Genomic DNA, 25,834 nt, shown 5'->3' with positions numbered 1-25,834 from the left:
TATTGTATTATGTCTTTTTTTTTTAAGGGTTTTTGCAGCTTTGGAGCTTTTTTTTTTTTAAATTATTTATTTATTTTGGTTGCCTTGGGTCTTAGTTGCGGCAAGCAGGCTCCTTAGTTGTGGCTTGAGGGCTCCTTAGTTGTGGCTCGTGGGTTTCTTTGTTGTGGGTGGCCGGCTCCTTAGTTGTAGCATGCAGCCTCCTTAGTTGTGGTATGTGAACTCTTAGTTGTGGCGTGCATGTGGGATCTAGTTCCTTGACCTAGGGATCGAACCCGGGCCCCCTGCATTGGGAGCGTGGAGTCTTAACCACTGCACCACCAGGGAAGTCCCTATTGTGTCTTGTTTAGAGAACTATTTTATAAACATATTGGAGACCTTCATTCGGTGGTATAAGAAAGGGCAGTTTGATGAGCAGGAATTTGGCAATTGGTAGTCTAGCATCATCTGAAGGATAGGGTCACACTGCTTGGGGGAACACCAACTTTTTTTGTATCTGAAGAGAGGGTTTCTGTGTGGTGAGGAGGGATGGTTTCTTAGACCTCTCTCTGGCCTGGATGAGATTTTCCTCAAGACTGTCTACCTTCTTTTCCTCCAATTTGGTATGTCAAAAGCAACTTTTGATTTGTTTCCCTGGTATTCAACGAATGGCAAGGGAGTGCTTTCATGGAGGACACAAGCATGCTGTTATTGGAATGGAAAGCCCCATCATAAAGTAAAATAACTTCACGGTCTTATTTACCCACTTCAGTCTTTTGTGGCTTTGATTGTCATTAGTCAGCCTTCCTGAATCTGATCTGATGGAGAGCCAACCCTGGGATGCCATAAATTCACGACTGTGATGCCTCCCATGGTGGTGTATTGGAGAGAGTCATCCAGCAGATGATACCAAGACTGCCTATAATCCCATTTTCTGCCTCTTAATAGACTCTATGGCATGTGTGAGGGCTCTCTCCCTGGCTTCCTCTCGGTCTGCAGTTTACCAAGGCTTTGGGAGTGTCAAGATATGTCTAAATGGATGGCCCTTAATAGACTTTTTCTTGGACTTCCTAAATCCCAGAGTGTAAATGGCCTAGCATTAGCTGTGTAGACAGACTGAACGTGTAATGGAAAAAGCAACAACAAACAAGGATCTCATCCACAATATTAACCAACCTCACGCAATATTCAGTAATAAACCTAATGAGAAATGTGTGATTTGTGTGTGTGTGTGTATATATATATATATATATATATATATATATATTTATATTTATATATATACACACACACATACACACACAACGAAATGCTTCTAAAGCTTTACTGAAAGGCATAAAGGAATACCTATATAAATGGAGAGACATACCACATTTATATAATATTGTTAAGATGTCAGTTCTCTACAAGTGAATCTATAAATTCAATGCAACCTCAATCAAAATCTGAGGCAATTTTTATAGGCATCAACAAGCTGATTCTACAGTTTGTATGGAAGAGAAAATGGACTGGAAATGACAAGAAAACCTTATTAAAGAAGAACAACAGAGGACTTTCTCTACCAGATATAGAAATACAGTGTTAAACCATAGTAATTAAAATAGAGTGGAAACAGATAATAGAGCAATGGACAATAAACTGAGACTAGAAAAAGATATATGTATGTGTGTGTGTGTGTGTGTGTGTGTGTGTATATATATATATATTTAGTTTCTGAGAAAGGTAGCATTTCTGATCAATGGAGAAATAATGGCTACTTAAGAATAATGCTGGAAAATTACTATTTAATCAGAGAAAAATAGAGTTAAACCATCACCAAATACTTTACAGCAAACTAAACTCCAAATGGATTATGGAGGTATATGTAAAAGAAGAAACTTATATTATTCAAAATGCCCATTATGCAAAAAAAGAAAGAAAAAAAGCAAAGATACTCAAATCCACTAGGAATCTGGAGTGAAAATTAAAAATGACAGTGAAGTACCATTTAAAAAATCCCATTTGGTAAAATTTAAAAGCTTGATAATATCTTGAGTTGGCAAGGATAAAAACACTGTTGTGGGAACAATTATTGAAGCTTCTTTGGGAGCAAGTTGGGCAATAATATTTGCCAAAATAGTGCAGGTCCTTTGATAAAGTAATTCCACTTCTGTAATATATCCTAAGGAAGCATGCAAAGAGTCATGTGCAAGACTATTCATTGTGGCCCTTGTTTGTAATAGTGAAAGCTGCATGAACCTACAGGCCCATCAGGAGACAAGTGGTTAAATACCATGAAGTGATGTTATGTCCAGAGCGTGGAATTTTACAGGCGGGCCGTAAATCTGGAAATACTGATTAAAATCATTTTGTCACATACTGAATGTAATAATAATAAACCATTGTTATGTTTCCAAATTTGAGGGTGTGTAGAATGTTAAGAATGAGGTAGACCTGTATGTAGTGATGTGGAAAGATTCCAAGACATGGTGAAGTGAAAAAAAGCAAATTGTATTGCACAATCCTATTTAGACAAAGATGTGTAATAACGAAGGGATGTATCGACACATTCAAGGAAAGAAGACCAGTAAGACATACACTAAAGTGTTTTCTGCAGTGGTTAACTCAGATGGGACGGGGGAGAGTGCAAAGCAGGGGCATTCCTGTTTCTCTCTCTCTTCTCTTTTTTACTGGATTTACTACAAAACTTGTTTTCATCTGTTGCTCATATACTTTAAAAAAATGTTCCAGAGTTTTGCTGTCCATAAGCATAGTGTCAGTCAACACTGACTTGTTACCTAAACTGAAATGTCTTTTTTTTTTTTTTTTTTTTGGCTGCACCTAGTTCCCTGACCAGGGATCGAACCCATGCCCTCGGCAGTGGAAGCTCAGATTCTTAACCACTGGATTGCCAGGGAAGTCCCTAAACTGAAATGTCTTTGAGGTAGTGTGTGTAGAAATGATTTTAGGGTTCTGAAGAGGTCCCCAGAGCTACCTTGCGGGGGCCGATTGAGGAAAAGGCCAAGGCATTAAGATTTCTGGCTTCTGTTCCACTTCCTCCAGAACAGCCCATTTTCAAAAATCAGTCTGTTAAAGTGCTGCATAAGATTCACCTTAAAAATGGACTGTGGGGCTTCCCTGGTGGCGCAGTGGTTGAGAGTCTGCCTGCCGATGCAGGGGACGTGGGTTCGTGCCCCGGTCCGGGAAGATTCCACATGCCGCGGAGCGGCTGGGCCCGTGAGCCATGGCCGCTGAGCCTGTGCGTCCGGAGCCTGTGCTCCGCAACGGGAGAGGCCACAGCGGTGAGAGAGAGACCCACGTACCGCAAAAAAAAAAAAAAAAAAAAAGGACTGTGGTGGTGGGCTGCTGTTAAAAACAATGCTTTGAAGCCCACTAACCCAGAGTAAGGATGAGCATGGCCCTGGTGCGCTCTGCTCTAAGCACTCCTGAGGGTCTGGGTTCATTGCTTGGCCTTTCAGCTCAAGGTGGAAATTGACATGCTGGCTGTACTCGGACAGCACCCTAGATGGGAAAGGGACTGAGAACTGGGGAGAATGGCCAAGGGAGCCAGGCATGGCCAGGGAGCGAGAGGACTGACCTCAGTTATTGGAAGGGCTGTCAGGTGCAGAGATTGGTTCTCTGTGGCCCCAGGATCAGAATGAAAGCCATGAGCAAATGGAGATGTCAGAGGTGTCCCAAGATGAAGTGGGCTGCCTGGCGGGGTGCAGGGGTTCCCATCACTGGAGGTATGCAAGCAGAAACTACAACATTTGTGGCAGAGGTTCTGACAAGAGATGGGGGTTCAAACTGGAGAACCTCCAATGTTAATTCTCTCTACAAATATTGATTGAGCTCCTATGGTCCAGGCAAAGTACTGGGCACTGGAAATACAGGGATGATTGAGAAAGACAGGGTCCCCACTCTCAATAAAAAAGCAAACAAAACAACAAACTAACAAGCAAACTTTTACTTTTTAGGTATTACTCTGAAGATAATAGAACATGATGCGACAGTGACCGGAAGGGGGGACATTTTTAGATAGGGAGTCAGGGAAGGACCTTCTGAAGAAATATCTGAGCTGAGACCTGAAGGATGAGAAGGAACCATTCATGCAAAGATTTTTCTGGGCAGAAGGAGCTGAGCGTAGTAAAAGGATTAAGCAGGTGTTGCAGGATTTGAAGGAGGGGAATGCTGTGATGTGATTTAGGGTTTAAAAGGCACTATGGGAAGTGGTAGAGAAGGGGAGGAAGGGAGGCGGGGAGGCCGGTTAGGAGGCTGTTTCAGTCAAGCAGGATAGAGATGGTGCCAAGTTGAACCAGAGTTGACAGCAGTAGAGTTGGAAAGAAGTAGATGGATTTAAGTTTTATCTTCTATGATTCAAAAATCAATTCATTCAATCAACTGATTCCAATTCATTCAATCAGTTGATTCGATTTAGTCAATTGATCCCAGAAGTAGGCTGGCATTCAGAAGTGACTGCTTCCTAAACAATGTGTTAACTTTTATGGTTGGACATAGGGGGCATTTAACCTCCTCGCATGGTAGCTGTTTTCGTAGATCCTGGGGTCTCACTTGCAAATATCCACAGGGATGGACAGCCAACGGCTTCTCTCAATACCAGTTCTGATAGAATTGCACAGATCCTACTTGTTAGCCAAACCAGAGTGCAGGAGACCAGGATGAAGTCATGTCCTCCCACGACCCTGACATCCCCTTGGCTCTGCAGCCTCTCCTCTTGCCCCACACTCAGCAGGTGGCCTAGGCCAAGAGCAGGGCACCAGGATTCAGGCAGCCTGGGGATAATAACTGGTGATGGTGTTTATTGGCTGGAAAAGCTTGGGTGAATTAAGCCTCTCTGAGCTTCACTTTCCTCATCTGTAAAATGGGATTGTTGTGTTATATGAAATGATCCCCATGCTTTGCTAACCACGGATGCCTAGTTTTTAGAACAGTGCTCAGTAAATGACAAATGACGCCACCACCACCTCACCTTCCCTTTATAGCAGAGCTTTTTGAAAGAATTATCTTCCTACTGTCTTCACTTCCTTTTGTCTTGTGCTTTCCTCGTGCCCCTGAATCGCATTCTCTAATTTCATACATGCTCCCCTCCCCCATCCTCCATTGCCAAACCCATTGGATGAGATTTTCTTTTCTTACTTGACTTGTCTCCTCTTTTACTGCTGTTGAACACACACCAGCTTTTAAAACCCCTCTCCTCTCTGGGTCATTCTACAACGCCATTCTCTCCTGGAAGGTTTTATTTTATTTATTTATTTATTTTAAACATCTCTATTGGAGTATAATTGCTTTACAATGGTGTGCTTGTTTCTGCTGTATAACAAAGTGAATCAGCTATACGTATACATATATCCCCATATCCCCTCCCTCTTGCGTCTCCCTCCCACCCTCCCTATCCCACCCATCTAGGTGGTCACAAAGCACTGAGCTGATCTCCCTGTGCTATGCGGCTGCTTCCCACTAGCTATCTGTTTTACATTTGGTAGTGTATATATACTCTCTCACTTCATCCCAGCTTACCCTTCCCCCTCCCCGTGTCCTCAAGTCCATTCTCTACATCTGCGTCTTTATTCCTGTCCTGCTCCTAGGTTCTTCAGAACCATTTTTTTCCCTCTTTCTGACTTACTTATTCTCTGTGTTCCATGGCTTCCTGTGCATACCTCTGTAATCTCACTCATCATATTGCGGTATTCTCTTTGATTTCCTTGTCCACCTTCTCCAATAGACTCCTTGAAAGCAGAGACCTGCCTGGCTCCTGTTTACTTCTGGGGCCATGGGAGGATTTTACTTTTCTTCAGGTGGGGCCATGTGGCTTCCTTTGGGTAGTGAAATGTGAGCAGAAGTGCTATATGTCACTTCTGGGTGGAAAGCACTTACTTGCCGGTGTGCCACCCCTTAGTGCCTTCTTCCTCTCACAGCAAATGTGAAATCGCCTGTTGATGTGGAAATGCAAGGCTCAGCCACGACGTGGAGGACAGTAGTCCTGGAGCGTCCCCCAGATCTGTAGCAGACTTTAGGTGAGTGATACATCGGTCTTTGCTGTTCTAAGACACTGGGATTTCAGGGGTTGTTTGTTGCTGCAGGAAAGCCTAGCCTAATATGAGTAAAACGGATCTATATCCTTACAGCCTGTTCAGCACGTACAGTATAGGACCTTAAAAACGGAGGTGGAAACAATAAATGAATAAATAAGGAACAGAAGGAAAAAAACAACTAGAAAGACATTTCCTTAGGCTTATGTGTTGGAGTCCTTGGCTGACTGGTTCAATAGTTAGTAATCCTTTACATTTCTGTAGCATTCATGAAGGGCTCTCATACCCACTTCTTGTGTATTCCTACACACCATTCTTAGAGCCAGGTGCCAAGGGGGAGCTGAGTCTCAGTGGTATTAAACTGTGGCAGAGCTAGAGCTCAAACCTTGCTCTGTTGTTTCCTGGTTCAGGGCTCTGTCTATTGCCCCCCTAATATTGACAAATAAGGCCAAACGTGTGGACGGTAGTTGCATAGGCCATTGCCAATCGTCAGGGGTCCTGGCCACAGTGTGCCTGTCTCTGTGCCAGGCTAGCCCAGCCCTTGGCAAGAGAGGCTGGAGCACACGTCCTCATAATGGAAATGCTGAGATTCATGCCCAAAGGACGTCAAGACCCACACACACAGATACTCACACACACATGCACACACTGTCTCTCTTTCACATCTGCTGACATTTAGTTCCACATGAATTCCAGCTGTCTGCATGTCCCCACGTGTGCACACTCACACGTACACCTGAACACATGTATCGACATACTCGTACACATAGACTGTTACACATTAAATATTCTTTCACTTATTCACGTGTTCTTGTATTTACGCACATTCACATGCACATGCATACAGACATATTGCTGGCTCAGATGCTGCTACATACTTAAGTATGTGCTTCACAAATATCCTTACACAATTACCTATGTGAAAATAATACCCTTCATGCATTTTCACTCTTAAGCACTTTCACGTAGTCCTACGTATATACGCAGATACATGCACATCCTCACTACACACATTCACATGTGCATTTATAACCACAGAAGTACACATACTTATGTTCATACCTGTACGTGGTCAGATACATCTCTCTCTGAGGTTACCTGTCTAAATCTGTTCAAACTAGCGTACACATATACAGAGGCCAATGTGTACATTTGCACAAACACATGGTCCCACAATATACACATGCACACACATGCTCCATGACGTATAGATGCTGCAGAGCACACACTTAGGGGCACTCGTAAGCACACGTGTCAAGACAAGCTGGATGGTTCCCTCTAGGTCCTAGCTCCAGATCTTTCTCTTGTAGAGTGCCGAAGTTGCTGCTCTAGGCCAGGACTCCCTTCCCTCTTCTCCCTCGTCCATTCCTGTCCCTGCTTCTACCTTCATCTCACTGCATAGACTCAAAGAGAGTCGCTGGAAAGGTCAGATGAAGGCCAGCCAGACTCAGCCCTCCCCTCGTCAGGAACGGATAGAGACCCCTGTTGCTTTGCTGGCTGCCTTCTCTGCTCTCAGCTCTGGTGAATAAAGCCAGGCTCTGAGAGGCAGACAGTCAGGCCTGGGGACTCCAGCTGTTTACAGAGTGGCTCTGCACTCCTGTTGCTCTTAGAGAACAGACACAGCCTGGAAAGTTTCTGACCTTGGGACTATGTCCATATTACCGTGGACCCAGGGTGCACGACCAGCTCTTTGCGTGGCTGGTGAGGCAGAGCTCTGGGATGAAAGTCTGGGGGCCTGGGCATGTCTGTTCAATGAAGTTCCCCTTTAGCTCTAACTTCTTTATGATGAAAAGAAACAAGCAAGGGCTGGGTAATCCCAAACATCCGGAAATTAAATGTTTATATTTGGCTCAGGAGAACGTGGGGTTTGGGGTGATATAGATCTGAATTCAATTCCCACTTCTGCTACTGATTAGCCGCATGTCCTTATGCAAGTGACCTAACCTTTCTGAGCCTCAGTTTACTTATCTGTAAAATGGGGATAACATGTCCTGCCTCATGGGGGTTGTTGTGAGGTCTACATGAGATGAAACATGTGGAAGTGCTCTGCATACTGCCTGGCACACAGTAGCATTTAATGTGTGGTTGTTGCCCTTGTTACTATATTTTTTGTTTTTGTTCTTGTTTTTGTTTTGCGGTACGCGGGCCTCTCACTGTTGTGGCCTCTCCCATTGCGGAGCACAGGCTCTGGACGCGCAGGCTCAGTGGCCATGGCTCACGGGCCCAGCCGCTCCGCGGCATGTGGGGTCTTCCTGGACCAGGGCATGAACCCGTGTCCCCTGCATCGGCAGGCGGACTCTCAACAACTGCGCCACCAGGGAAGCCCTGTCTAAACATTATTGATCTCCACTCCAGGGGGCCATCCCTCTGTGCTCCCCTTGTTGGTTATCTCCATTTTCATTACTTACTATTTTCTCCTGAGGCATGCTGAGCCTACCATGATTTGAGGTTGGATTTCCACATTTGATAACGCTTAGGTTGTTGCTTAAGTGTGCTTTGTGGGCCTGGGGTCCCTCAGTTTCCCCCGTCTGTGCTCTTCAGTGTTCTGGCAGTTACAAGGATTGGATCTTAATCCCTGCCCGGTCAATAACTAGTTCTGGGACGTGATGTCACCAAATCTCGGTTTCCTCTGCTGTAAATTGGGGAATATTGTGTCTGCCATGTCTACTTTGTAGAGTGGTCATTACAGTAAGTATTTGGTGAAGGAATCAAGTGAGAGAATGAGTGTGAAAATGTGTTGAAAACTACTAGTGGCATTTCATGATAATAACTGACATTCACTGTGTGTGTACTGTGTGTCGGACCCTGCACTTAGCACTTCTGTGCCTTATCTCCTAATCCTCACAGCAGGTCACAAGGTGGCTGCTATTGGTCCCCTGCTCTGCAGATGAGGAGGCTAACTTAGGCTACCTCGTCCAAAGCCACAGAGCTGAGCCTCAGATTTTGTCTGGGCATGGAAGACTGTGTCCTTACTGCTGTACTGTCTCTGTAGAAAGCAGTACGCAGCAGGAATGAAGTCTGGAAAGGTAGACAAGAGATACCAGAGAGGGGTAAGGCTCAGAGGAGTCTAGGAATTGCTCAGGATCACACAGCTAATCAGTGGTGGCTTTGGGGCTTCAGTGCCCAGAGCCTCCATCATCGCCACCATCATCATCATCATCGAAAACATTTAGAGCACTTAACAAAGCATTTACTGTGATAAACACTTCCCTGCACATAATTTCCATCCATAATAACTTGAGGAGGTAAAAAAAAAACAACAACTTGGTGAAGTAGTATGATGTTAATCACCCCTGGGGTTTTACATACAACGAAGATGAGGCTTAAAGATACGAACCAAATCAGCTTCTTACATATAGTGAGTGAACCCAGGTCTATGTCACTTCAGAGTCTCGGCTTTTAACCACCACACAAAATAAGGGCAAACCACGACGCCTGTAGTAATCTGTAACAAGGAAATAGATCTCTGTGTGACAATTACAGGGAAACAGGTGGGGGTGGCCTTGGAGTGCAGATATGTACACCTGTCCTCAGATAACCAAGTTCTTAACATAACCGGGTGGCCCGTGACTTGGTTTGATGACTCTTTACCATTTCAGAAGAAGAGAGGAAGTGTCAACACTCACCCCACAGGGCCTATGAATAATGTAGATGTCAATGCACTTCTGATTTGGGAGGGAGAAGAAGAAAAGCAGAGAAGTTCACTAGAAGCTCTAATAAGATACCCATTCACAGAGTGGAAAGACTTGGCTTTCGAACCTGGAGGCCCAGTGAAAAGCAGCCATGCTGGTTCCTAGTCGACAGGTGGGACCATCTCCATATGCAGATAAAAGGCCTATGAGTTTTAGGGAATTGATCGCTTTTCCTTTGGATGTGGGCAGGGTCTCTTGACCATATTAAGACAGACCTCTCTGCAGGAGCATAGATTTTGGACCATTTGCCCCATGACATACGGAGCTCAGTGATTTTTGCCAGTTTGGGACTAGAAGGTTAGATCTAATCTCCATAAATGTTTAGGACCAAATAATGGTTTGAATCAATAGACAGTATATCTGATTTGGCTTATTTGTTTTAGACAATGACTGAGACCTGTTATTAGATCACTGTGCCAGCTGCCGAGGTTACCACAGGAAATGAGACAAGATTCTGTCCCCCAGAGAACTGACATTACAGTGAGAGGAGGGACACACGAGCAGACTGTGAGAGTGTAGGTGCAGATGGTCAGTGCTGTTATGGGAATTGTGGCACGTGTCACAAGAATGGGTAGAAGGGACCCATCACAGGCTTAGGTCAAGCGCACACATGAGCTCACACACGTGTACACACGTGTTAGAGTGTGAAGCCTTCCTGTGGAGGTCATTCCTTTTTTTTTTTTTTTTTTAAAGAATAGCTTTATTGCTTTGCCAGGCAAAGGGGGACACAGAGGGCTCCTGCCCTTGAAAACTATATGTCCCCTTGCAGAGGTCATTCTAAGCGGAGAGTTAAGGGACCCTGGAGGCTGGCAGTGGAAAGGAGGCTGGAGCGGGTGCTCTGGGCAGAGGCCTCAGCAGCGTCAAGAGAAGGCTGAAAACCAGAGGGCGAGCACGGCCCATGTGGAGAACGCCGGACAATTCCATTTATCCAGAATGGGAAGCAGGAGGGAAGAGATGCAGCCGCGCAGAATCAGAGGGGCCTTCTAAGCTTAATGCTGACGGGGAGGGGGTTCCACAGGGAGGCGTTAATGCAGGGGACTGGCGTAGTTAGGTTTGTATCTTAGAAAGACCATGGTGTGAGGAAGAATGGATTGGAGGCGGGCAAGATGCCAGTCTTGGGACGCTTTGCAGTAACGTGGGCCAGGCACCATGGAAGCCTGAGCTGGACCAGGGTCAGGCGGACATAGGGGAATGGGTGGTTTAGAGGATTTCAAGGCAGGAACATCTACAGGGCTTGGTGATCGACTGGCTGCTTCTGCCTCTGCTCATAAAGAGATGATTGAAACTGCCTTAATTATTTTCTCACAAGCTAGATTGCTCCCTTCAAAACAAGTATAATTGATTTTTTGTTTTCAAGGATTGAGAAAAAAAAATTGAAAGTAGCATTACATTTAGTTATAATCACTAATGTAAGATTTACTCTTTGTAGAGATGAGAAAAACATAGAAATACTGAAGGATATGAAATCATGCATAAGTCTACGATCCAGGGATAATTGCTGTTAACATTTTGGTATTTTTCCTTCTAGTCTTTTTTTGTAGAATAACTGATTTACTTTAAACTTTTTACTATGGGAATTTAAAAATACATACAAAAGTAGAGAGAAGAATCAATATACCCATTTTAGCTTCTGTAACCAGTCTTCTGCTATTGCACAGTTGAATTTTAAACTTAAAAGCAGGTCTTTACATTTGCTTTAATCTAAAACTTTCACCTGTTGATAGAATTTTGCTTTTGTAATCCTGAGTGTTTAGCATGTGCTAGCCCAGCTAGCTCTTTGGCCATTTTCAGATGTATGTCTTTCCCCAAAACATTGACTAGGACAGTAAAAATGTCCAAATCCCATAGTATACCACTGAAGACGTGAAAAAACACCAGATTTTCCACCTCCTTGGGGAAGACCAGCGCAGAGGGTAGATATTTCAGGGAGAGAGATATCCCGAGCAGGAAATAGCAGCTTGTGTTTTGACTCACTCACCATAGTTGTCTCAGCAATGGAACCGAAGCTGTTGATGAAAATGTTGCAGCTCACGTTCACCGGGGGCCCTGCCAATCAAGAGAGATTCCTGCTTAGTTCCAAGGCCAAGAAGAAATCCCCAGGATAGGACCAGTTTGTGGGATTTTGACTTCAGGGATGGATCCCCCTTGGTGGAGGAGACCCTTGCTTGACCTGCACCCCACCCCCGAGCAGCGGGGACTCCCAGCCACATTGCTATGCCAGATTCCCTGGTCCCCAAGTGAGCACCAGGTATAGAACACCAGAGGCTGAGCCGGGATGTACTTTCATTAACAGGATAATTCATCATCCTGCCATATGGTTGAAATCCCTTCCCCAAACCCCATTGGCTGCCTTTTAATTTGCGGCTGCAAGGTTACAGCTACAACATTTGGAGGCCATCTTGGGAATCGCAAGGAACAGCAAGTTCTTTGCCTTGAACTTATGAACCAAGAATGATTGTCTGAAAGGGCACTGATGGGAATTACCAGCTGCGGTATCCAGAGGGAACCTCAAAGGAAGTCCATAAGTCTTTGTTAAATACTTTCCAGGCAAGCTTTTTGAATACTACTGCAAGGGCAGGAAGGAAGTAGAGGAATATGTGCTCTTTGGAATCTCATTGCTAGAGGGACCTCTGTCCAATTGAAGCCCAGTCTCTTCATTTTATACTATTAATTACAGCAGCTACCATTTACTGAGCAGGTTTTGCTGTTGTGCTGAGAGTATTACTAACATTATCTCATTCTATCCTCTCAACAACTCCATGAGAAGACATGGTTATTCCCTCCATTTTACAGATGAGGAAACAGAGGCACAGAGAGGTTATTTGCCCACAGCTACACAGCTAGTAAATGGTCAGGCTTGAGCTCAGATTGATCTAATTCCAAAGCTAGTGGTCTTAATGGCTATACTTTTTGAAAGAGGTTCAGAGAAAGGAAGGGGCATGCTCAAGGTCACAGAGTGGCAGAATCCAGGATTTTAAGCACTGGGCTTCCACATGTGCTGAGAAGAGGGCCGGCATAAAATAACCAGGGAGGGATGTGAGAACGTTGGTAAGGGTCATAGAAGCAGTAGGAGTCCAGGTGTGAGAGAGGTTCTGAAGAGTGAGGCATTAGGGAAGACCTCATGAAGGTGATGACCTCGAGCTGACCTTGAAGGTGGGAGGACTTGGATAATAGGTCATAATCCTTCACTTGAAGATTGTGACATGCCATTTGTGAATTTTTTCAGGTCCACTTTCTTGTTGATCCCCATGAGGTCCTGAGGTTGGCAGGGCAAAGTTACTGTCCCAGCTTCGTAAGTGGAGCACAGAGAGTTTTAGTAACTCACCTGGGCTTATTTACCCAGCAAGTGGTGGAGCCAGGACTCAAACCCAAGTTTTCTGATACCCACTTCTCTCTGTCCCTCTTGAAAAAGTAGCCCAAGCATTTCACCCAAACTCAGCCAAGACTTCCTTCTTTTCGGAAATCCTGGTGTATAGGAAGGGACTCAATCCTGCTGTGAGAATCCAGGTTTTCCTTCCAAGGGATTGCCAGGATTCCTGGGTTTTAGACATAGCCCCAAGCTCTCCCTGGCTCTTTGCCCTGAGACACGCCCCTTCCCTTTTCTGGGTTGCAATTTCCCCATCAATTTGGTAGAGTAGATCTTGATCTGGGCAGTCATTCTCAGCTCCATGGGGTTGCAATTCCCTTATGGAAGCTACCCATTTGAATTATGATGTTACTGTATAGAATTTCAGGGCTGGAAGGTCTCTCTCTTTTTCTTTTTTTTTAAAACATCTTTATTGGAGTATAATTACTTTACAATGGTGTGTTAGTTTCTGCTTTATAACAAAGTGAATCAGTTATACATATATCCCCATATCTCTTCCCTCTTGCATCACCCTCCCTCCCACCCTCCCTATCCCACCCCTCTAGGTGGTCACTCGGTGCTTTGGAAGGTCTCTTAAAAGTCACTTAATCTATTGCTTCCGAAACTGAGGTGCAGACAGGATTGTCTGCCGTAGCATCATCTGGGAAACTTGTTAAACTACAGATTCCTGGGCCCAGCCCCAGACCCAGTGAACCCAAACCTGTGAGGATTAGCCCAGAGTTTATTTAACAAGTGACTTGGGTGATCCTCACGCAGAGCCAGGTTTAGGAACCGCTGCTACCCATGCAAGACTTAGCACTTGATCACCTCCAGCAGTGGGGAACTCATTTCGTCTCGAGCAGCCCTTTCCATAGTTGGATGGCTCTGCTTGCTAAAAACTTCGTCCTTATGCTGAGCGGGAATCTGCCTCCTTGGTCACTTTCACCCAAACAAAGGCCCACTAGGGTTTTCTTCCCCTCATTTAGACTCAGATCCAGGTTTTTCTTTTCATTTAGCTTCATACCATTAAGATGCCCCAAAAAGTTACTGCCTTTGCCTTGAAATGACGTGCACAGAGTTCCCACCCAGGCCCTGCAAGTGTCTGGTGCTGTGACTCCCATATAAATTAGATCCTGATTTATGTGTGCGAGAGGACGCCAGCCAAAAATGATCCCATGGGGAGCTGTGGTTCATTGAAATAAATCTGAAATTACATTATCCTCAAGAAAATTACAATCTGGCTGCCTTTGGCAGCAGCATAATGTATATATTTCATTAAATATTAAAGTTTAACTTTGCTTTTGTGTATATGTTTGCATTGGGCTGTGCCCCTGATCCTGGGAGCCATTGTGACATGCAAAGTCTTAGTGAAGATACACAATACCGAAGCTGACGGGGCCTGGTCCTACTGGACCATTGTACAGATGCAGAGACAGAGGCCCAGATATGTCAAGTGATTTACTCTGGGTCACAGATATCAGGGAAGTAGTGGGAGGGTTAGAATCCAATTTTCGAGCTCTTTACTTCAGTATTACGAGTTGCATTGCCACTATGTTCTGCAGACGGAGGCTGCTCTCCCCGTCCCCCCTATCTTTTTTTTTTTTCTTTTTTCAGGGTTGGATCTCATCTTTATTGAACATTTTGATATTTTGCTCATCGTGCCTTCTATGCATTAGCTTTGATTTTTCTTTTTTTTTTTAACATCTTTATTGGAGTATAATTGCTTTACAATGGTGTGTTAGTTTCTGCTGTATAACAAAGGGAATCACTTATACGTACACATATATCCCCATATCCCCTCCTTCTATCTAGAGAGTCAGGAGCAGGCAATTTCCGGTGCTGGAAGGAACCTACTGTGTGATTAATCACGCTGTGGAGTTTTCAAAGCAGGCAGGCCTCTCTTCCTGTTGTGTCGGGGTCACGGGGCCTCCTTGGCCTGGCCTTTTCAGGAGCTCTGTAGTTTGCGGGGGGCTTTTGGGAATCTCATGTGTGCCTGGGTGGAAGCATGAAAGAGGCCATGGGGCTCAGGGGCAGGGGTCCCCTGCAACCAGTGTCTCAGCCCTCACCATAGGGAGAGTAGAGAAAGCTTGCTCCCTACCTCCTGGGGTGAGGTTCCAAGAAGCTGCACTTGTTGCTCAAAGCCCACATCGTCGAGGGGATTGTAGGGGTTAGAGATAGTGCAGGGTTGCGAGAGGACTAAGAGATTATCTAGTCCTGTATATTTTGGGCCCAAGTGCTTGGAATAAGGTTTTCAAAGCGAGGAGGGGAAGGGCCCCGATTCAATGGTCTTATAGTCTGGGTGAAATTTTATTTCTTAAACATGTTCACTGCTAAGTAAGTAAGTAAATAAATAAACGAATCAGGAAATAAGCAAATAAATAAATCAGTAGTATTAGAGAATTGAGTCAGAGCAGCTAGCTGGGTTAAATTCCCCGGTCTTGGCAGTGTGACTTGGGGAAGTCACTTAACAGCTCTACTTAGCATATTTGTGGGGTCATTCGTTCATTCATTCATTCATGACAGACTTATTGAGGGCCTTCTTTGTGCCAAATACAGTGGTATGCACAAAGGATCACTAACACATGAACCCTGGATGCACCCACGTTCCGCAAACGAGCAGAAGACCAAGGCACTTCTACTCAGGCTGGAGTTCCAAGAGAGCCCACCAGGGGGCGGACTGGGATGGAATTCCTGAAAACTGCTGCAGATGCAACCTGGTGGTCAGCTCTCTGGTGTGTTTGATTTGGCCAATGGTGTTTCAAAGATGTGATTTAGCTGCGAACTTAGAAGATTTCACATAAACCCCCCGACTTAAGTCTTATCTTGGAAGGTCCGCTGCCCAGGGCCTGCATTCCTACCTGGCAGCTCTGGGCAGGAGCTGAGAAGCGGCAGCCCTTAGAGGAGCCTGTGCTTTCTGGTTTTCTCTGCTTATCCCCAACCCACTTCAATCATGTACCATATCTGCCGGGCCCCTCTGGGTGTTGGGGGTGTTTGAGATTGTGACCCTGGTGAAGGGCTTGGGTGCTGACTTATCTGCCCTTGAGGGAAGAAAGTTTATGCTAACGATCCTGGAGGATAACGGCCTTAGGAGCAAGGCACCTTGAGGTAAACAGGGGTGGGAGGTGGGCCCCCAAACAAACCTCACTGCATTTCCCAGACTGTTTTCTGTTTGCAGAGCGCTTTGAGAAGGGGACTTACAGGGTGGGGGACAGAGTGAGCAGATATTAGGAAGCTGTTACCAGCTGTCACATCCCTTGTTTGGTCTTGGACTTGAGCCAAAAGGAACAGTGAGGAAGGGCATCTGGAATCAAGAATTGATTAGGAGGTTGGCTGTGGGTCTTTGAAATAAGATTTTTGCAGGGGTGCTAGGAGGAAGGTCAGAGTCGCAGACTCCCAAGGAGGTCCTTAAGACTGTGCCTGCAGAAAACCTGCCCAGCAGTTAGAGATGGTTAGAGCCTCCTAAGGCATCAGTGGACAAAGGGAACTGGTCCGCTCTTGATGTAAGACATTAAGATCTCGTAGGATTGTGAGCTGAAAGAAACTTCCCAAATCGCTTCAGTTATGGTTTGTAAATTGGCTACCCCACAGGGCATATCTGGCTCCCAAACGTGTTTTGTTTGAATTTACATGTTTTAGGATCCAAGAAGTTTCACGTAAATCTTGATTTCTGGCTCTCGTTGGACTTTTGGATGGTCTGGCAACATGGGACCCACATTCCTGTAAGTTAACTACTCGCTGGGGCTAAGGAGGGGCCGCCCACTTTCGAGGGGACTGCTCCTCTATTTCTCCATAGTCTCTCCCTATCTCCTTATTAGGCATTTGAAATTGAGACTGTGATTGGGCAAGAGAGTTCCAAAATTATTTGTTAATCCAGGGGAAGCTTTCAGTGGATGGATGGTAGTTGGAAGCTTCTCATGTAAGACGAATAAAAGTGCAGCTGCTTGGGGGAGAAGCAAGGGTGGGCTTGCTCATCCCGTCCTCTGTTTCTCCCTTTTGGGACACAGGGTAAAAGCCTCAGAACTCCATGAAGCATAGTTTAAAAACCACAGAGACAGCCAACTCCATGCCTGCGGAGAGGAGACTGTGAGGCCCAGCAAAAGCAAGAGGCTTATCTAAGCTCAGAGAGTAATTTTGTGCCCGAAGCAAAACTTGAACCCATTTTTCCACATTCCACCTTAATCTCTTGTCCATTATACCGGAGCTAGCAAGTAGGTTTAATTCACGTACTGACTCTGGTAACCAGAGATACTGTTGAGTTGGACTCTCCGAGCCTTTGTTTGGTCTTGGTGAATTGACGAACAGTATCTGCCTCGGGTAGAGGAAAGAGTCATGGAATTCATACCCTGTATATATCATCTGCATACAATTCCATGCAGCTCGCTGCCACAATCTAGGAAAGCAGACCCCTGGGGCTCTGAAAGGCAAGTTTATCTACCTTTAAAATTGGGCCTGATCCTGGCATCGTATCCAGAGGTCCTCCCCATTAGCTTATCCAGGAAATCCGAGGGTGACATAGACTTGGGTGCGGAACGGGCCGCTTCAGCCTCCTTAGAAGCAGCAAGGCTAAGAAAGGAGAGAGAAAGCAGAGGGTTAATGACGGCCCTTTCTCACACTGTGATCAGATCCCAGTCTTGCTCAGCCCCTGTCGCTTACCCAGCCATAACAGCCACTAGAGAAATAGGTGATAGGAGTCCTTAATGAGGTAAGGCCCACGCTACCTTGTTTACCCAGCCTAAGTATTAGCCAGCGTGGGGTCCTGGCAGGCAGCCGAGTGTCTGATTGATGCTGAGAAGCTGCTGACTCTTTTAAGGCTGTATCTCTAAGGTTTAGGGCAATCACAGTTGGCTGCTGGTTTCCCTGGGAGAGGAGATTGAAGGGTTAACCTCCCACTAGGTCCAGCCCTGTGCTTTGGGTGCCTGTACTTTCATAGGTCCGTGCAACAGTGCAGCCAGAAAGAATGTTAGAGATCAAATAGTCCAGCCTTTCCCCAAAGTTTCTCTTCAGAATCAGTTACTGATTTTCTAAAAAAAGATGCCAAAGTCAAATGCATTTGGGAACACAAATTGAATCAGGCGTCTTTACCTCGGGTCTTCTCAGAACCTGCAGCAAGTCTAGATCCTGTACTTATGGGACTATCTCATATACTTTCAGAATTGCTCAGCTGGGGGCTTCCCTGGTGGCGCAGTGGTTGAGAGTCCGCCTGCTGATGCAGGGGACACGGGTTCATGCCCTGGCCCGGGAAGATCCCACATGCCGCGGAGCGGCTGCGTCTGTCAGCCATGGCCGCTGAGCCTGCGCGTCCGGAGACTGTGCTCCGCAACGGGAGAGGCCACAACACTGAGAGGCCAGCGTACAGCAAAAAAAAAAAAAAAAAAAAAATGCTCAGCTGGGAAAACTGAGGCACAGCTAGTGAAGGAACTGACATAGGTCCCAGAGTCAATCAGTGGCAGCTAGCCTCAGTGTATCAAGAGTTGGGGGATTTGAAATCCGACTGCTGGGGATGCTACACGTTGTTTCTGTCACCCCCCCCCCCAACAAAGTAGTTATAGGTCTTCAGTTGTGCCACAGTAAGAATTATTGATATCTAAGAACAGCGGCCCTTCCCCTGCCACACTCTCAGAGGCATACAGATTCTTAGAACCGTCAAGACTGGAAGCTTAAGGGTTGAGGATCAATTATTTCTCAGTTGCTTTGGGCAACTGAGCTTCCCTGTCTTGAAATTATACCCAGGAGATAGCTGGAAGCTAGTGCAGCCCCGCTGTGCGTGCTGTAGGGCTGGTGCGTTGGAGGAAGTGCATGTATAGAGATGCCTGTGTGTGTCGCATAAAATGAGAGCTTCTGTCACCTAGCCAAGCAGGACGTCGTGTCCCTCAAGGGTTTGTACTGCCTGTCTTGTTCTTTGCCTCGGTTCCTTTTCTGATCTCAGAGTTGTAACTGTTTAAGTGATCCCCTCTAATGGGTGGCTCTCAAATCTCTCTCTCCACCCTGGCCTCTCCCTTAAGCCCCCTTTCTTCATTTGCAAACGCCTGGGGGCGGGGGGGGGGGGGCGCGCGTGTCTATCTCGATGTCCTGCCAGGCCTCAAGTTCATTCCAAACCAAATGCCGCAGCTTCCGTCCCAAACTTGTTTCTCCAGACCACAGATGCCCAGGTGGCACCGACGTCATCTTCCCATTCTCTAGGACTAGACGCTTCAGAGCTGTCTAGTCTCTGTGTCCCCTCTCCTCTCGCGTCCCCTCACTCACGGGGGCCTTTCCTGTCTTGCACATGTTATGGCCATGCTACCTTGTCAGGTAGTTACTTGTGTTTGTGTTCCAAGACCAGCAATCGTGGTGGTTGTATTTATTGTTTGTTTATTTAATCTCCTACTGTGTCTACCACAGTGTGTCTCCCACATAACGTGCTCAGTGATTGCACAGTGAATGAACGAATGAATGATAGGCTACTTTAATTAATCAAATGTCCTGGTTAGTAGAAGTATTCATATATATACATACATGGACTAACAATTTTAAAATAATTAGACCATTATACCCACTAATGAAAAATAGTGAAAATAATCTGTTATTCCTCTGAAGGTTCAGAGGTATTCCAGGATGATTTAGACACTCATGCTTAGTAATCTGAACGTTCCTTATTTATATCCTGAAGGGCTCATTTTGATGAACAGAATGAGGGACAAATGCATTATCCTGTTTCTGTAGGTGTGAATATGGATATTTGTGAGTTTGTGTGATGTGGGTAGGTTTCTAGGTGTGATGTGTATGCACGTTATGTGAATAAATGGATGGATGTGTATGAATGTGTGTGGGGACTAGAGCATGCATGGGGGCATCTGTGGATGTACAGTGGATTGTGTTACAGAGATTCAGATACGCAAAAATGTGAAGACCTGTGTTCCTGTCAAAATATGTTGTTAAACGTGGTGTTTAGTGTGGGCATTTTTGTGTGTACATGTGGCATGTATGTGGACATGGGGTATAGAGTGTGAAAGTGTCAAATGATTTCATGGCTGTATGTATGCGGTGGGTATATTATGTTTGTGTTACTGAAACGTACTGTCACATGTAATGGAGAATACTTCAAAAAGAGTGGAAAGAACAGGTGATTTGGAATCAATCCTGTCTCAGTCATTTACTAGCTGTGTGACCATGCGAAAATTACCTAGCCTCTCTGAACTTTGGTTGCCTGATATGTCAAAGAAGTTTTGCACAAGTAGTAACTGAGATAGCACAGGTAAAAAACACCAAGGATGGTTCGCCGTGTGTGTGTGTGTGCGTGTGTGTGTGTGTGTGTGTAGCAGTTGAGATTCAGGCTGGAGGTTCTTCTGGTCTCACTGCTGCTCTCAGCTGCACCATAGTCCCCACATGATGGGGAAGTCCTGCCAGATGCCTTCCATGGCCCACAGTTGGTACCACAGTCCCAGCCTTTTCTCCTTTCAGCACCACACCCATGGCTGCTATGTGGCTCTGGTGTGGCAAAGGGGACCACAGGCACGCAACTCGTGATTCATGACTTTGCTGCTGCTATGATTCACTTCTCAAACCACTCTAGGAGTGGCAGTTATGAAGCTTTCATAAGCTCCTGTTCTCTCTTATCCCCTCCTCTCAGATAGTAAGATTTGGGGACGTGGTACTCCCTCCCAGCAATTACTACAGCACAGCCATCTCTGGCCCTTAGGCCTCTTTAATAAGCCTGAATCCCATTAGGCAGTACAGTGAGAGAATGAATTCACCCCAAATTATCTGCTGCCATTTGCTATTAGCAAAATATGCCATTTAATATCTGAATACTCCACAAATCTGAAGCGTCATCTGGTTATTCTAGCTCACACATCTGCAGCAAGGTGTTTACAGTCTGGTCACCTGGCCATTGCCTCTTTAACAACCCTTGCATGGGGAGCTGAATTGGTGGGAATGGAGACTCCGAGAGGTTAAGTAACTGGCCTCAGGTCACACAGCACTCTAATAAAAGGATTAGAACTCAAATTTTCATGTCCTGCCTCATCCAAATGCTACAATGTATAGGAAAAAACTTTTATAACCTGTGAAGGGTATAGATCATGATAGTAGCTATTATTACTACTTGTTTGTGAAGCTCGTCGTGTTGTTATCCAAGAAAATCAAAACATGTATCCGACTGCCGGCAATCCCGACATACACAACTCTAATTTTCCCACATTTAAAAATGGGGAAGAAGTAGTTGTGACTTGTCGAACGGTCCTGTGTTTTGTCAGGTGATTCACAGCAGAATTCTTGGAAATTTTGAGATTCTCTAGTCTAGCCTCTCCCATGTAACGTGGACCAGTGGTTTCTTGGATATCATCACGTTCACAATTTTCACCCTGTTTCTGTACCACTTCTACTGTTAGTCACTTAAAAGTTTTCATTGAATTGTCTCACTTCTTTAAAAAAAAAAAAAGAAACTTACTTCACTCTTCACAAACGAAAAACCAGTATTACTTGCCATAATAGAGGACAGCCATAACAGTGAGTACAGTGAAAACCAAACAGAAAGAGAAGTGTTTAAAAATCCTAGTTATATACTGTTGCTGGCTGAAGTCCCGAACCCGAGGCCTCCCCTCAGTTCCAGAGGAAGATCAGCTAGTGTAAGAAAGGTGTTAGAGCATAGTAACACGTAACTGAGACTTTTCTTCCCGAGATAATGAGAAGGACTGAAATAATCATTCTACGTTATTATGTGTTGAACGACCTAAAATCATCCCCCCATCCCTTACTGCCCTAGTCCAAAATTTCTCTAATTCTTTTTCAGATAAATTCTCCATTTGAATGTCAAAATAGCCATGCCTTTCCACTTGATGGTCATTGTACATTTCTGGCTATATTTAGACAGCACATTTTGCACAGAATTATTTCCAGGGCCCTCTCAAGTAAATCTATGCTTTGCGCCTTTGTGCAGAGAAAATATGCATCCAGGGGCCCTTTGTGCACATTTGGAGCCACTGCCTCTGGTGAGCTGAAGACTTTGCTTATAGACAGTAAGGTACTGGACACGGAAGCTGGGAATGAGTCCGAGAAATGAAACACGTGATTGTTAGGATTTGCTGACCCTATAAAAGTATTTGGAAATGATGCAAGTTGTTTCAGGGATTACTGAAATGTCATGTGGTGAATCAGACTTGGCTTAGACAGATTTGATTACTAGTCATTTTCAGAAGGACCGTAAGGTCTCCCGGGACCAAGCATTCTGTCCCTCGCTGAGAGGGCTTATGGGGATGGCTGCACTGACTGGACAGAGCCTTGAACTGTCTGTCGCCTTTTAGTGGGGGCATTTGTCACACTAGGAGACTTTGGCACTTAAAGGACCATCAGCTTTCACTCCTAATGACAGAGACTGTGGAAGAGTCCAGGGGCCGGTTCCACAGTGGCACTGGAGGCAAGGTGACAAAGATGAGGGGGAGCTTCGAGACCTTTGGTGAATCACTTCCCTTTCCAGCTTTCAGTTTCCCAAGCTATGAAATGAGGGGATTAGAATAATCTCTAAGAGTCCTTCTGGCTCTAAACCATCCTTCTAGTAACCGTTAATATTCCCTCTTCTTGTTTTTTTTTCTTCTTTATGCATCTGGTCTTGGGACCTGAATTTGTCTGGACCCCTTTGGGGGAGTATGATTGTGTTCGTGTCTTGCTTCCTCTCCACGCAGTCTCCACATTTCTCTCCAGTGGAACAGCTCATTTCTCAGGGATTTGCTGGAAGACCGGCCAGATCAATGCTCAGATTCTCATTCTCTAGTTGCAGCATCGTTTGGAAATAGGGAATCAATATGCAGCTGTCAATCTGAATTTCAAATGAGCTGGGGTTGGCAGTGAGGCTAGGGAGAAACAGTTTCAGTTAGACCCTTCATGACACCACGCACCCGAGTTCACCATGGGCAGAGAAGTCAGGAGGTCAGGGGTGGGAACAAGGGAGGAAGGACGAAGTGAGGGGCAGAAGAGGGACTCCGAGGCTGAGGATAGCCAAGGGAGGGGTGCATAGGGCTGGGGGAGGAAGCCGGAGGTGCAGAGTGAGAAGAGAAGGGAGGTAGGAAGGAGAGAGGAAGAGGCAAGTGGAGGTGTCTGAGGTGTGGCCAGTACTATAACCGAGGAAGTCTGTGAGCACAGAGGACGGGCACCCAACTGCACTTGGCGGGAGTGGGGTGGTCTCCAAGAAGCTTTGTGGCGAAAGTGGCTTTTACAGTAAAGTATGAAGGTTGGGTATGGAGAGTGTTTGAGTAGAAGGAACAGCATGTATAAAGTCTAGAGGTGAGTGAGGACTTGGAGAATTAGGAGAAGTTTAGTGTGCGTGTGAGGAAGTGAAGGGGGAGTGAAGGAGAGAGAGAAAAAGGGCAAAGATGAGAGATGAGGATGGAACACTGAGTCTGCAAGGTTGGGAGTAGCCAGCGTTTGACCCCCTGTTCTATGTCCTTACGGTGCCTCTGAAAGTTAATGAAGATTGTGCCTCCTCAGTGCCTTTACAGGAAGAATAATCCATCTGGATTTCTCAGCTGTTCTCTGGTTAAATTGACTTGTGGCCTGGCCAAGCTTGGGAAATGCACTCTCCAAAGACACCTCCAAATGGTGGGTGTCCAACTTGGTTTCCAGGCAGTATGTCCCCTGACTTGGGCCAGAACATCCCCTTTGCCTTGGCAGGGAGGTAATATAATGAGCTGGTTTTTATTCCGTGCAGAAAGTATTGTACCAAGTCAACTAGTTGGATGTTGTTTGAAGGTCTCTTCTTCCATGAGCATCTACTTAAGACACAATTTCACTGTGGAATAGAGGGAAAAACATGAAGTTTGGGCTGGGAAACGGGGATATAGTCTCGGCTCTGTATCTAACTTCCTCTCTGGTCATGGGCTAATTCTTTTTCTTTTCTCAGATGGTTCCCAGTTTCTTCATCTGTGAAATGGAAGTGTTGGATCAGATCAGGCATGGTAAACAGTTTTCCTTTGAATGATTGCTCAGAGCTGGGTTCTGGGGCCTGACCCAGCTGGGAAGGGTCGCAGGATGGATTATCAGGCTCTGTCAAGGGCCTAGATTGTGGAGTGGGGGGCTCCTCTGATCTCCAGGGCTCCTCTTGCTCTACAGTCCTCTCATCCTTTAAATTTATTACACACCCACTATCTGAATAAGGCACTGTGGAGGAGAGGCAGATCAATGTGTCACTGCCCACAGACGAGGCCCTCTATGTGGACCGGGTTTGTGTCTGTCTCATTCAGTGCCTGACAGGTAGTAGCAATCAATGATCAAGTCTTCTTTTTTTCTTGGCCGTGCAGTGAGGCTTGTGGCATTTTAGTTCCCCGACCAGGGACTGAACCCAGGCCCTCAGCAGTGAGAGCGCGGAGTCCTAACCCCTGGACCGCCAGGGAATTCCCAATGATCATTTGTTGATGAATAGCTTTTGTCCTCTTGTTGTTTATAGTTCAGCAGATAGACTAGGCTAGGCACGTATAAACAATTATAAGAGGTTGCCACCTAGCCTAGGGACATAATTGGAGTGCCATAGTGCTTCAGAGGAGGAAGGTAGTATTTGGGGGCCGGTGGGGACAGGAATCAGAATTTTTCTGAGTTTTACGAATTTTTGCCCCTGTGCACTTTTGGAAAGACCTGACATTTGTCAATGTCCACGTTGTGTATTTTGGGGGAGAAAGCTTTCTTCTGCCTGTAGGCTGTCCTTGTAAAGGAATGGAGAGATGGTGGGAGGGCTGGGTGTCCTAGACTCCTGGGAAGGAGTGGGGCTGGGTGACGCTGGCACTCTCTGGCCTTATGGGCTGAACCAGTTTCCTGTCCATGGCTCTGACACCGGGGGCTTGGGCCTTGCTGGTCACCATCAGCTTTGCCTGGGTTGCATCCTCAGGTCAACAGCTGGCTTCCCCTGGCCAGCTGTGCAATTCTGATTTTATTTGATTGCAGTAAGGGGCTTAGGCTGGCCTGGGAGTGCTTGACATTTTATTAGTCTCACTTCATGATCTGCTAAGCACCCCTGGGAGCAGAATGTCACAGTTGGCATGCCCTGAGCCCACTTCTCCCCAAGGCCTTATGAAACAAGACACCCTTCTCCCTTCCTGTCCCACCTCCTACAGCTGTATCTGCCTCTTTTAAGGAACCGTTATCTGGGTAAGAAGCACAAGTATTTGAACATGATTCTCTCTGCAGTAAGATAAAATCTTGGATCTTTGGAGCTGAAAGGAACCTTGAGATTCCATCTTGTTCTTCCCCTGTCCCTAGGGAAGTCTGATTCTCTAGGAATGTCTCGTATTCCTTATCGTTGTCTCCAGAGTGTTCTTCTCCATAGCCTTCCCTCCACAAACAGAGAGGCATAGACATATATACACTACCAAACGTAAGGTAGATAGCTAGTGGGAAGCAGCCACATAGCACAGGGAGATCAGCTCGGTGCTTTGTGACCACCTAGAGGGGTGGGATAGGGAGGGTGGGAGGGAGGGAGACACAAGAGGGAAGAGATATGGGAACATATGTATATGTATAACTGATTCACTTTGTTATAAAGCAGAAACTAATACACCATTGTAAAGCAATTATACCCCAATAAAGATGTTAAAAAACAAAACAAAAAACTATTGCTGAAAAAAAAAAAAAAGTATCCCCACGAACTAGGGTGAGACGAATGAGGCTCCTGGCAAAATTTAAGGAGGCGCTCACTCTCAGGGTTGTGTACATTCCAGCCCTGCACCTGCGGAGACCTGAGAGTGAGCGCCTCCTTAAACTTTGTGCCCTGGGTGCCTCACTTGCTTCACCCCAGCCCTGGTCCTCCTAGAGCATCATAGCTCTTTAAA

The 25,834-nt window shown here is 45.7% G+C and overlaps 2 protein-coding genes across 2 annotated transcripts in view; one reads left to right on the top strand and one right to left on the bottom strand.

Moving 5' to 3' along the window:
- The window catches only part of G3BP1 (G3BP stress granule assembly factor 1), an 89,357-nt gene extending 83,362 nt beyond the window's left edge, over positions 1 to 5,995 (top strand). The window contains exon 13 of the mRNA XM_069540575.1: positions 5,892 to 5,995. Coding sequence (XP_069396676.1) covers positions 5,892 to 5,980 — 89 coding nt within the window. The 3' untranslated portion in view covers positions 5,981 to 5,995. The remainder of the gene's footprint in view (positions 1 to 5,891) is intronic.
- Positions 1 to 17,557, bottom strand: part of GLRA1 (glycine receptor alpha 1) — a 49,111-nt gene extending 31,554 nt beyond the window's left edge. The window contains exons 1-2 of the mRNA XM_060007151.2: positions 17,479 to 17,557; positions 11,676 to 11,743 (exon numbers count right to left, since the gene is read on the bottom strand). Of these exons, the coding sequence (XP_059863134.2) occupies positions 11,676 to 11,743; positions 17,479 to 17,557 (147 nt within the window). The remainder of the gene's footprint in view (positions 1 to 11,675; positions 11,744 to 17,478) is intronic.
- Between the last annotated feature and the right edge of the window lie 8,277 nt (positions 17,558 to 25,834).

Source organism: Delphinus delphis, chromosome 3, assembly GCF_949987515.2.
Source record: "Delphinus delphis chromosome 3, mDelDel1.2, whole genome shotgun sequence".
NCBI classification, from domain to species: Eukaryota; Metazoa; Chordata; class Mammalia; order Artiodactyla; family Delphinidae; genus Delphinus; species Delphinus delphis.
Note: the sequence above shows the minus strand (reverse complement) of the source record. Positions and strands in the feature narration are given on the sequence as shown.